Here is a 13,030-nt window from a genome sequence, read left to right as displayed (position 1 = left end):
TTCCACAAAAATGGGTGGGCTTAGATGAAATGTTTGTTGGGTTACTTCTTTTATGCGGAGTTTTATTAGGATACTGGTGAGGACAGTGCTTTATTGCATTTACGGATTTTGTTAGCAACATAACTGGACCTCAAATTTTTGGACCTCAAATTTCTCCAAATTTTGATCTTTCAATTTCACACCAGTGCCTTCTCTTTGTTGGACGTGCAATAGAATACTTATTTATTATTTATTTTAAATCCAAGGCATTAGTTTTTTTGTTTCAAAGTAGAAAGTATACAATACTATTATGATACACTCAAAATGCGAACCAAGTGTTTCTAATTTCTTTTTATGAGATGGGTTCAATTCATTTCAGGGTTTCTTTTAGTCTACAGCAGTCATAATGGGAAAATTAGTAGAAGGTTGTGGACTTTGATTTGGTTACTGGATCATTTCATTTATAATAATAATAATAATAATAATAATAATATTTCAGAGAGTGAAAATTTGTCTACACATGGATTGTGATCCTCTCTCTCTCTCTCTCTCTCTCTCTCTCCAATTACTATGCATTTGTGTTCTCGTATTATATATGTTTGTGAAGGAACTGTTTCAGTACCCATCAGAACTACATGCTATTATAATCTCTTACACTAACTACATCTGATGTGTTAGTTGAAGTATTTGTAGATGGACAATAATGAATGCTCGGACAGTACGATGGACCTATTTGAAGCATTTGTAGCACTCCAAGAAGTTGTGTCATCTATTAACTATGTATGTGGTGTGTACATTATTGTACTACATGTTGCCTTGGAGAGGTACCAATCTAGATTGGATATGAAAAGATCACCACATCCCTTCCAAGCACAATTAGACTATTTGAATAGATTGGTGAAGGATAGCAATATTGATTGTCATGAACAACTCCGAGTGAATAGGCGCATGTGTCTTTGTACACTTGTCCGAAGTGTGGGATTATCTGATTCCAAATATGTCCTCTTAGAGGAGAAAGTTGCAATGTTCTTAAATGTGATTTCACACGACTATAAGAATCGCAACACCAAGTTCAATTTCATGCAGTCTAGGCAAACAGTTAGTCAGCTCTTTAATGATGTTCTTAAGGCTATTTTATGCCTACAAGGTGTCTTACTTAAGACACCAGAGCCAATAACTACAAATTGCACAAATGATAGATAGAGGTGTTTTTAGGTATTACATAGTTTAATTTCATTTTGATTTTGGGCAAGCACTAACATGTTTAAAATGAATAACCTTATTTTATTTTGATCTTTGGTAGAATTGTCTTGGAGCTCTAGATGAAACTTACGTTAGGGTTCATGTTCCTACAATAGATAAGCCAAGATATAGAACATGGAAAGGTGAAATTGTTAGTAATGTCTTGGGTGTTTGCTCACAAGACATGCAATTCATTTATGTGTTACCTGGATGGGAAGGATCAACTTCAGATTTTAGGGTACTTAGAGATGTGGTGGATAAATCAAATGGTTTGAAGGTGCCGACTGGTAAGAATCTATATAGTTAATTGATGTAATCTTAATTGCCCAATTTTTAAAGTACTTAGACATATGAAACCCATACTTGTTTTTAGGTTTCTACTATCTTGTAGATGCGAGTTACACTAATGATGCCGTATAAAGGGCAACGCTATCACCTCTCTACATGGAGAGAAGGGGGTATCCCAATGAATCCTGAGGAGTTTTTCAACCTGAAGCACTCCGTTGCTTGTAACGTTCTTGAGAGGTGTTTTGGGTTACTCAAGATTAGGTGGGCAATATTGAGAACTGCTTCGTACTACCCAATCAAGGCCCAGGGTCATATTATTACTGCATGTTGCCTTCTCCACAACCTCATCAGACGTGAAATGCCAGTGGATCCATTTGAGTTCGAGTTAAATAACACTCCTTTACCTCAACCTGATTTAGGAGAAGAGTTCATCAATACAGTAGAGCCATCAAATCAATGGAGTGAGTGGAGGGATACATTGGCAAACATAATGTTTAATGAATGGCAAGCAAATAGAGGAGATGGTTGTCCTCCATAGTTGAGATAGTTTATTTAAATATTTTATTTGTAATGATGAGAATCTTGTCTATTTTCATAATTGCAAAATATGTAATGAGAATCTTATGTAGTTGAGATGGATTTATTTTTCAAGCTAATAAATTTTATTTGTTTTAATCTTTATTTCATGAAGAACCATTTGTTGCTTTCATGATTGCATAATAATATCTATATTTTAGGTAGATTGAGCAGTTGTTTAATATCAAGAGAGCTTTTTTTTTCTTCTTTTTTTTTATATATAGTTCATGGACACTTTGCAATCATATTTTTACCTTGTCTTCCATACTTGTATTTTGTATATTAAAATGAGCTATTAAATCAATAATATGTGTTGTACTCATTATTATAGGCATGGATAGTGTTGCTACCAATCGTTCTCGAAAGAAAAGTAAGGGGAAAGCAGATGCTGGTTCAATTGGGAGTCGTATGCAATGAAAGATTTGTGTAATAATCCTAAACGGAAGGTTGACAATGGGCAATTTGATTTGGGGTTTTATGGAAAACTTGAGAAGAGAATGGTCATGACCTTTCTTGGAAGTGACTTTCGTGCTTGTCCTCACATTGAGTCAATGATAAAAATTTAGAGGAAACACTATGGCCTTTTGTATGAAATGACTAAGCTTAGCGGGTTTGGATGGAATGACACTGAGAAGATGGTTCTTGTTGACAATGATGATGTTTAGGAAAACTTTGTTCGGGTAAGCTTTTTTCTTCTATTTTTTAGTGTTCATCTCATCATAACTACTAGATATCCCATTCATCTTCATTTCAATTTGATCTCATTTAGCTTACCTTTAATTGAAAGAGCTCTTCTTCATTTTCAGTATTATCAAAGAAATGTTGATAATAAGAGTAGAAAATAAAAAGTGGTAGGGAATGCATGTGTGTGTACTATTCAATGGCATTGATGCAATAGTTCTTTTAAGTACAAGTTGAGATATGGAACCTTAGATGAGACTATAAAGCAACAAGGGAATCACTCTTTTTCAGTGTAATTCATTTTACCACAATTCAATTCTCTAAACTTTGAAATAGCAAGCATTAATGTTGATTTGTTGAGGTTATTTCCAATTACATCTAATATAGACTAATGAAAAATATACATATTCACCTATTGCAATGTATTCTGGAGCAACATAACCATATGTGCCCATAATTCTAGTTGTTACATGCGAGTTTCCACCTGAGGGCCCAATTTTGCTAAGCCAAAATCTGAGATTTTTGCATTGAAGACAGAAGCTTTCAGAATAATTGGTTTTGAATATCTCGAGTAGCATAACACCAAAAGCATGCACATTGCTCTTCACATCACTGCTTCAGTTTAAACAAGTTAATCTTTCTCTTGTTTTGTATTTCAGGACATGTCCAAGTATATATTTACTCCCTGTACTTTTGTTTATGTGTTGCATGCTTGAATGTTCTTTCTTTCTTTTGAACTTGTGTAGAGACAACCAAGTGTGAGTTCTATGCAAAACAAGTCATTTCCATATTACGAAGATTGGCTTGTTCTCTTTGGCAAAGACAAAGCCACTGGTGAGTTAGCTGAAGATCCCGTAGATGCAGTTGAAGCAATTGTTGTGGAAGAAGCTATGGGGGAGAAGGGTGATGGTTCTCCAGCTAAGTAATTCAATGTTGCTAACTTCGAGTGTTCAATGTCTACAAATGGAAATGCATCCAACTCTTCTGCCTTTAGCAATGGAGGAGCAAAAAGAGGCATGACTACTAAAGGAATTGCAAGTAATATTATTGTTGGAAAAATGGTGTGATAAGGCTTATTTTGGGCCAAGTTTGTAGAAGGGAGGAGTTATGGACAAAGTGAACCATAGCCTAAACCACCACACACGCGTGCACGCTCCGCCGAGCCGTGCCGGGCACGGGTGTGGGTCGGGTCGGTTCTAATATTAATTTTTTGGACAAAATTCTTTTGAAGTTTTTCAAAAATTATTGCAAGAATTTAATTCCAAATTTGAATTTGAAATTTAAATTTTTGTCCATAATTTTGTGCCTCTTTTCTGAACCAAATTCCACAACAGATTTTTCAGCCCGAACTAGTTTTTTAATCTATTCAAATCCGGATAGATTCAGATTCAAAAATCTGGATAGTTAGCAGTTGCAGATCTGTTTGAATAATAATTGTACCTGTTCATTTACTTCTTCAACAGATTTATTTTCAAACTGATTTAAACTGTTTTGACAAGTTTATAACTGCCAGAAGCTGCCCAGCAGTTTACAAATTAATTTGTGTCCAGATCTATTCAAATTTTGAATTTGTATCTGTTCAAACAGTGTAGTTTCTGTTCAGTTTAAATGCAACACCTATTGGATTCAAAATTACACATGTTTGGTCCTATTTATACCTGGGTTGTTCCAGCATTTTCCATATTTGAAAAACAGTCTGCAAAATTTATTTTTGCTGTCTAAGTTTGCTCTTTAGTTGCATTATTCTTCATATAATTTTAGGGAAAAAATAAAGAGAGTATAGAACATAAGTTCTAGTTCCCTGTACAAATTTGTTTGGAGTGCTACTACAAATTGTAAAGATCATTGTATCCTAGGAGATAGACGCCACTTAACCGTAAGTATCGTAGCGGGGCGAATCTGTCTTAAGGACAGAGTGTCACACACTCGACTTGGTCTTTTATTTTTCATTCAGTTCGATCAAATAAATTTTGTAAGTTATTTATTTTATTTTGTTCGATTTAGTTTCAATTTATTTATTTACACAAAAGATTGTTTCAACAATCTTAAGACAAATTCAAATTATTCTGTTTACAGAATTTTTTGTTTGTTTCCTTTCTCTTTCTTCTTTTACAAAAATTATTTTTTCTGGATTTACAAAATAATATTATGGTTGGAAAAATAAATAGTGATTATATACTATTTGAAAAATAGTAGTAATATACTGGTGTCATTAACAATTCAGAATATTTATTTGTGGAAATTTTTTTTTCAAAAATTAATTTTGTTTTTCAGAAATTATTTTTGAGTGTTCATTAATTAAAATTCTATTTTAGTGTTTTAATTATTGAATTATTACAGAAATTTAATTTTCTCTGTGGAATTAATTTGGTTAAATAAAATTTTATTTTATTTCCAAATTAATGGAAAAATAAAAGTTACATTTCTTGTTTCTTTTATTTTTACAGAATTTAATTATGTGAATTTGGTTTAATTTTCTGTATAGTATAAATTCTAATTATAATTTTGTTTTATAATTTAGAATTCATGGCTACTGAAACTAATGCCCAAACATGTACTAGTGTGGTGGCTGCAATTGCGCCAACCCCCTCTCTTGTTGTGGCAGTACCGGTAAATCACGGTGAGAAGCCATAGAAGTTCTCTGGAACTGATTTTAAACGATAGCAACAAAAAATGTTGTTCTATCTTACAACTCTGAACCTGGCTCGTTTCCTCCATGAAGATGCTCCTGTTTTGAAAGAGGATAAAACCGACCGGCAAGTGGTTACTGCAGTCGATGCCTGGAAACATGCTGGTTTCCTTTGCCGGAACTACATCTTGAACGAACTTGACAACACATTATACAACGTCTACAGTCCTATCAAGACAACAAAGGAACTTTGGGAGTCTTTGGAGAAAAAAATACAAAACAGAAGATACCGGGTCAAAGAAATTTATGGTTGGAAAATTCCTGAATTTTGTGATGGTTGATTCTAAGACTGTGATCAGCCAAGTTCAAGATCTCCAACTCATTCTGCATGACATTCACGTAGAGGGCATGTCTCTCAGTGAATCCTTCCAAGTTGCAGCCTTAATTGAGAAATTACCACAAGGTTGGAAGGAATTCAAGAACTACCTCAAACACAAGCGCAAAGAAATGTCTTTGGAAGAATTAATTGTGCGTTTGAGGATTGAGAAGGACAACCGCAATTCTGAAAAGCGGGTTGGTAATTATCCTATGGAGTCTAAGGCAAATATGGTGGAACATGCTTCAAAAACCAAGAAACGAAAGTCTTCTGGAGAAAGTTAATCACAAGGCTCTAAATGGGGGGGGAAATAAAAAGTACAAGCTTAATGCAAATGTTACATCTGTGAGAAAGAGGGACATCAGGCCAAAGATTGCCGTAGCAAAAGCAAAAACAAAAGAAAAACAAGTAAGAAGCCTGCTCAAGCTCATATGACTGAAGTGAACAATATTTCCAATGGTGTAGATAACATCAATCTTTCTGTAGTTGTTTCCGAGGCAAACCTTATCGGAAATCCTAAAGAATGGTGGGTGGACACTGGTTCTACTCGCCATATCTGTGCTGACAAAAAGATATTCACATCTTATTCCACAGTGGACAATGATGAATAACTTTTTATGGGTAGCTCCTCAACTTCTAAAGTTGAAGGACAAGGGAAGATTGTTTTGAAGATGACATTTGGAAAGGAACTTACTCTCAACAATGTGCTGCATGTACCGAACATTCGCAAGAATCTTGTTTCCAGATCTTTGTTGAGTAAGAATGGGTTTAGGCTAGTATTTGAGAGTGATAAATTTGTACTTACTAAGAATGGGATGTATGTAGAAAAAGGTTACATGTCTGATGGGCTTTTCAAGATGAATGTAATGACCGTTGTACCCTCAGTTATTAATAAAAATACATCTTCTTCTTACTTGCTTGAGTCTTCAAATTTATGGCATGGTAAACTAGGACATGTTAATTATGGATCTTTACGTAGATTAATTAATATGGAATGTTTACCTAAATTTGACATTGATTCAAATCATAAATGTGAAATTTGCGTTTAGGTAAAATTATCCAAAACTCATTGTCATTTAATTGAAAGAAGTATGGAACCACTTGAATTAATTCATAGTGACATTTGTGATTTTAAATCAATTCAAACTAAAGGTAGGAAAAAATATTTTATCACTTTTATAGATAACTTTACCAGATATAGTTATGTTTATTTAATTCGAACCAAGGATGAAACTTTAAAAACTTTCATTCAATTGAAGAATGAAGTTAAAAATTAACTTGGTAAGAAAATCAAAAAACTTAAAAGTAATAGAGGTGGTAAATATGAATCACCTTTTGATGAGTTTTGTAAAGAACATGGAATAATTCATCAAACCAGTGCTCCTTTCTCATCTCAGCAAAATGGAATTGCTGAAAAAAAAAATAGGACTTTAAAAGAAATGATGAATGCCATGTTAATAAGTTCTGGATTATGTCAGAACTTGTGGGGGGAAGCAATACTTTCTGCTAATTATATACTTAATAAAGTACCACGAAAGAAAGTGAATCAAACACCTTATGAAATGTGGCATGGAAGAGTACCATCCTACAAATACTTAAAAGTGTGGGATGTTTGGCTAAAGTGGCTATTCTTAATCCTAAAAAGACTAAGATAGGTCCTAAAACCATTGATTGCATTTTCATTGATTATGCTAAGAATAGTAGTGCATATCGGTTTTTGATTCATAAATCAGAACATTCCAAAATGTATGTAAATGCTATTATTGAATCCCGGAATGCATCTTTCTTTGAACATGTATTTCCAAATAAGACTGGACAAGAGACTAGTAGTAATAAAATATAGCGATCCCGGCTTTCCCTTTTGTGTTTAACTATAATCCGGATTCGATTTCGTAAGGGTGCCGTTGTCTTATCCTCTTTCCATCCCTTCCACTTTGTGTTCGAGTTTTGGGTCGTGTTGGGCAAGTTGGGAATAAGTTGGTTGTGTTTTAAAACGTAGAATCGTCGCCCAGTTTTTGGTCTCTCCGCTCGAGCTGCGCTTTTGACGCTCGAGCGGGGAAATCACCCATCTAGTATTTCGTCTGCAAAGGTAGACGCTCGAGCGGGGTATTGGCCGCTCGAGCGGGAGCTTGTGTCTGACGCTCGAGCGGGAACCATGTCTGTAAAAGTTCTGGGAGCGTGCATCTGCCGCTCGAGCGGGGAATTGGACGCTCGAGCGGGGATCTGTGAGTGACGCTCGAGCGGGGAGTTTGGCGCTCGAGCGGGGCGACTTTTATATAAAGCCGAGATCTGACTTTTTTGTTCACTTTTCAACATCCTTTCTCTCTCTTACTTTTCCAAAAAGCTATTTTGAGAGTTCCTCTCACTAAAACCCTAACTTCTCTCTTAGGATTGATCTAGTAGGAGTTGTTTTCTCACCTTGGGCCTTTACAAAAGTTGTGTTGATCGTCGAGGGCTATCTTTTAATCTGAAAATTTTGGGATTTGGAGCATTTCCGTTTCTTCACCTCCTTCGTTGGGTCCCATTATTTGAGGTAGGGATAACCTACTCCATCTTATGAGCTTTGTCTTTGAATTTTAGCATTTTGATGCGTTGGGGGTTTGTTGGGAAATTTTGAGAAAGTTTGGGGCCTTTGTGTAATTTTACAAAAGTTGGGGTTTAAAATATATAAACCTATATGCATGTTAAGCACAGAGAAATGAGATTTATGTTGGGACATTGATGGAAATGGAACCTTAGGGTTGTTTTGTGAATTATGGTAGTTTATCCTAATTGGTTTAATTAATTAATGCATATAATTAATTGAAGAAAATGAGGAGTTGAATTGAGAATGTTGATATATTATCTATTTGTGCATTTATTTCCTGCTTAGAAATAATTGCTTTGGGTTACCGGTGGAGGGTAGTGTTGATTGTTGTAGACAATGCATGATAATTAGGCAAACTAAAACTAATCAATTGGATGTGTCATAGAGTATGACGGTTGATAGAATACATTAACTTTATGTATCTGTGGATTGTGCATGTGACCAATGTGTTTATATGCATTATGTGTAGACGGTTGATAGAATACATTAATTTTATGTATTGATTGATTGCGTATGTGATTCTGTGTTTATATGCATTACTTGTGTATGGGAAGAGATGGGGGATGTACTCCACGGTTTAGGGGAAAATGGGGGATGTACCTCTAAACCTGTTAATGGTTTAGGGGAAGATGGGGGATGTACCTCTAAACCGGTTATTGGTTAAGGGGAGATGGGGGATGAACCCGGGGATGCAGCTCATATGCTTATCTATTGGAATGTTGATACAGCTCATATGCTTATCTATTGGAATGTTGATACAGCTCATATGCTTATCTATTGGAATGTTGATACAGCTCATATGTTTATCTATTGGAATGTTGATACAGCTCATATGCTTATCTGTTGTAGTATTAAATATAGCTCATATGCTTATTTGTTGAAGTATTGATATAGCTCATATGCTTGTCTGTTATGGTAGTGATATAGCTCATATGCTTATCTATTGAAAAGTTGTTTGATTTGATATAGCACTAAAATGTATGTCATCATCGTTTGTGAAGTATGGAAGTAGTTCATATGCTATTGATACAACACCAAAATGTGTATCCACCTTGAATTTCGAAAATGTTCTAGTGATGAACTATAATCCCATCAAATGTGTTGGCCAGAGTATTGAACCTTGTTTTCAAACCCAAAGTTGAATAAGAAATGGAAGGTGAATTGTAACCTAGACTTAACCGTCATGGAATTGTAATAAAATGTAAATGGAAGTGTCAGTGTTGACCATCTATCAGTTGCTAATTTCTTAGTCATTGTTCATAGTTGGTTTAGTATATTTCTACTGGGTTGTGGGTCACCCTATATGGGAACATCATTTTCAGGTACAGGTAGCATGCCACCTCCAAGGACATAGCTTGGGAGGCTAGAGACGGACAGACTTTTGTTGTCTTATTTCCTTTTGGATGTATTACGTGTAAATTCAAGCCAAGGGCTTAATGTGTAATTGAGTTAGTACTCTCTTTTGTAACCAAGTGTTAACTTGGAAAGCTGTAAGCCCGTAGGGGCATTTGCTTTTGTTGTTAAAATGTAATACTTTTGCAATGAAATACTCTGATTAATTGAAGAATGTGGATCTTTTATATATAAATGTAGGTTTATATTGTTGGGTTTAATGTCATTATTTTGAGGGCGTGACATAAAAGATCTCATGATGCTATTACTAGTCAGGATCAAGAACATGAACATGATCAAGAGCAGGAGCTAGATCAAAATGAAGAAGAGGAACTTAGGCGTAGTAAACGTGCTAGAACCTCAAAATCTTTTGGTCCAGATTTTCTAACATTTTTGTTAGAAAATGAGCCTTTAACTTTTAAAGAAGCTATGTCCAGTCATGATGCTCCTTTATGGAAAGACGCTGTCAATAGTGAAGTTGAATTCATCTTACAAAATCACACTTGGGAATTAGTGGACTTACCACCGGATTGTAAACCTCTTGGGTATAAGTGGATTTTCAAAAGAAAAATGAAAGCGGATGGATCAATTGACAAATACAAGGCAAGACTTGTGGTCAAAGGGTATAGACAAAAAGAAGGTCTTGATTACTTTGACACATACTCACCAGTTACTAGAATAACATCCATTAGAATGCTAATTGCTATTGCATCTTTGTACAATCTAGAAATTCATCAAATGGATGTAAAAACCGCTTTCTTAAATGGTGAGTTAGATGAAGAAATTTACATGGAACAACCAGAAGGATTTTCTGTTCCAGGAAAAGAAAAGAAAGTGTGTAAATTGGTTAAATCATTATATGGTTTAAAACAAGCGCCAAAGCAATGGCATGAGAAATTTGACAAGGCAATGTTGTCAAATGGTTTTAAAATTAATGAGTGTGACAAATGTGTTTATATTAAAAACAAAAACAAAGGTTATGTCATTGTATGTCTTTATGTAGATGATATGCTTATCATAGGTAGTAATAGTGATACTCCCTCCGTCCCAAAATAATGGTCCCTTTTGGGAAATCTAACTTTTTTTGGTAGTACAATTATTGCATTTGAAAAAAGTTGATTTTCCAAACTTATCCTTTTGATAGTACATTTTTTGGGAATATCAATGTCATAATTGTACCTTTTATATTGTTTATTAATTTAAAAGAAGGGCAAAATAGGAAATTTATATTATTTTTGTACTTGATTTTTGAAGAGGGACTAATATTTTGGGACAATGAAAAATGGAATAAGGGACTAATGTTTTGGGACGGAGGGAGTATGATTAAAACTACCAAGAAAATGTTGAATAAACATTTTGACATGAAGGACATGGGCATTGCTGATATAATTCTTAGTATGAAAATTACCAAAACATCAGAAGGATATGTTTTGTCACAATCTCATTACATTGATAAAATACTTAACAAATTCAGCAAAGATGATGACCACCTTGCTAGAACACCTGTAGATGTTAATTTGTTTCTATCTAAGAATGTACAAGAAAGTATTTCTTAATTAGAGTATGCCCCAATTATTGGAAGCTTAATGTACTTGATGAACTGCACTCGCCCAAATATAGCTTATGCAGTAAGTAAATTAAGTAGACATACGAGTAGTCCAGGAGTAGAACACTGGAAAGCTATTATAAGGGTTCTTAGATATCTCCGATTTACTCGTAACATTGGGCTTAATGATACTAGATATCCAGCAATTTTGAAGGATACTGTGATGCAAACTAGATATCGGATACTAGAGACTCAAAGTCCACCAGTGGTATGTCTTTACTCTGGGTGGTGCGGCTGTATCTTAGAAATCTTCCAAACAGACTTGCATAGCTAGGTCTACTATGGAATCAGAATTCATAGCTTTAGACAAAGTTAGGGAAGAAGTAGAATGGCTTCGCCACTTCCTTGAAGATATTCCAATATGGTCAAAATCGATGCTTGCTATTTGCATACATTGTGATAGTTAATCAACAATTGGTAAAGCACAGAGTCATATGTATAACGATAAGTCGCGACACATTCATTATCGACATAACACCGGAAGACAACTACTCTCTAATGAAACTATTTCCATTGAATATGTGAAGTCTAAAGACAACATAGCGAATCCACTAACCAAAGGGTTAGCCAAAAGAGTTAGTTGAAAACTCATCGAGGGAAATGGGACTAAAGCCTATTAAATAAGAGTTACCACAATGGCAACCCAACCTAGTTGACTGGATATCCCAAGATCTAGGTTCAAAGGGACAACCGAGTTGTGATTGACTCAGAATGATCATTAGGGAGTTAAACTCCTACCCATTTCTATGATGAAATAGTGATGTCTACAGTGTTTTAGGTTAAGTAAAATTTTAATGGTTCTTATATCTAGGTAAACTTAATGGAGTATGGCAGGATACTCTTCATAAGAATCACCTATGTGAGTGTAAACTGGGCCAGTTCTATGAGATTTGTGAAGAGCTACAATTCTCTAGAGCAATCATGAAAGACCAGGTTGTTCAGGGCCAAAATGAACACAATAGTGAGAACTAAACTGTGTCTGGAGATATACTGTGTGAGTTCTGTTGTCTTGGTTTACACAAACGGTTGAACAGTTCAAGACATCATGTTCACTGGTTAGCTGGTGAATCCGATAGTGTCTCACAAGGGAAGGTTCAAAGCCAAAAGCCACCTATCCTTTGCAGAATATTTCCAATTTATGTACTCTCTGTATTTAGATCATGTTGTTGCATTTTCTCTCTGTCAAATTCCATTCATGTGGGGGATTGTTGGAAAATGGTGTGATAAGGCTTATTTTGGGCCATCTTTGAGCCCAAAATAGAGTGGGCCCCAAACCTCTTTTGGGGTGGGTCTGAAAAGGTGACATGTTCGTTGCCACGTAGCAAGTCACATGGTGAAGATGGTTCGTTAAAACCATTTATGAGTGAATGGGAACTTGACGTCGTTTTTGGATTCGTGGAATGGACATTTAAAGAATGAAATGTGGGTTTCCTTGAAATGGGTTGTTCCACATTGAAACTTTAAGAGAACTTTTTTGTGTATATAAGCTCTAGACTACAACACTTGGGTTGGGCCCCAAGGGGCACCCAAGTTTGTAGAAAGGAGGAGTTATGGACAAAGTGAACCTTAGCCTAAACCACCACACACGTGCGCGCGCGTCGCTGCCGCCGTCCGGCCGGCCGGCCAAGCCGTGCCGAGCACGAGTCAAGGTTGGGTCGGTTCTAATATTAATTT

The 13,030-nt window shown here is 35.4% G+C and overlaps 1 protein-coding gene across 1 annotated transcript; it reads left to right on the top strand.

Moving 5' to 3' along the window:
• Nucleotides 1–702: 702 nt before the first annotated feature.
• LOC114310731 (uncharacterized) lies at nucleotides 703–1,641 on the top strand. The gene is made up of 3 exons (XM_028256815.2): nucleotides 703–1,077; nucleotides 1,283–1,508; nucleotides 1,595–1,641. Exons 1-3 carry the CDS (start codon nucleotides 703–705, stop codon nucleotides 1,639–1,641), a joined length of 648 nt encoding a protein of 215 aa, XP_028112616.2.
• Nucleotides 1,642–13,030: the final 11,389 nt, after the last annotated feature.

Source organism: Camellia sinensis, chromosome 2 (assembly GCF_055761805.1).
Source record: "Camellia sinensis isolate YWXY chromosome 2, ASM5576180v1, whole genome shotgun sequence".
NCBI classification, from domain to species: domain Eukaryota; kingdom Viridiplantae; phylum Streptophyta; class Magnoliopsida; order Ericales; family Theaceae; genus Camellia; species Camellia sinensis.
The sequence above is the reverse complement of the archived record's forward strand: the minus strand, read 5'-3'. Positions and strand labels throughout refer to the sequence as shown.

What these genes read in the sequence shown, in the direction of transcription:
- LOC114310731 (XM_028256815.2), top strand. Translation starts at nt 703, where the DNA reads ATGGACCTATTTGAAGCATTTGTAGCACTCCAAGAAGTTGTGTCATCT. An exon ending in TCATGCAGTCTAGGCAAACA is followed by an intron (nt 1,078 to 1,282) that starts GTTAGTCAGCTC and finishes GATCTTTGGTAG; the next exon opens with AATTGTCTTGGAGCTCTAGA. An exon ending in TGGTTTGAAGGTGCCGACTG is followed by an intron (nt 1,509 to 1,594) that starts GTAAGAATCTAT and finishes ACTTGTTTTTAG; the next exon opens with GTTTCTACTATCTTGTAGAT.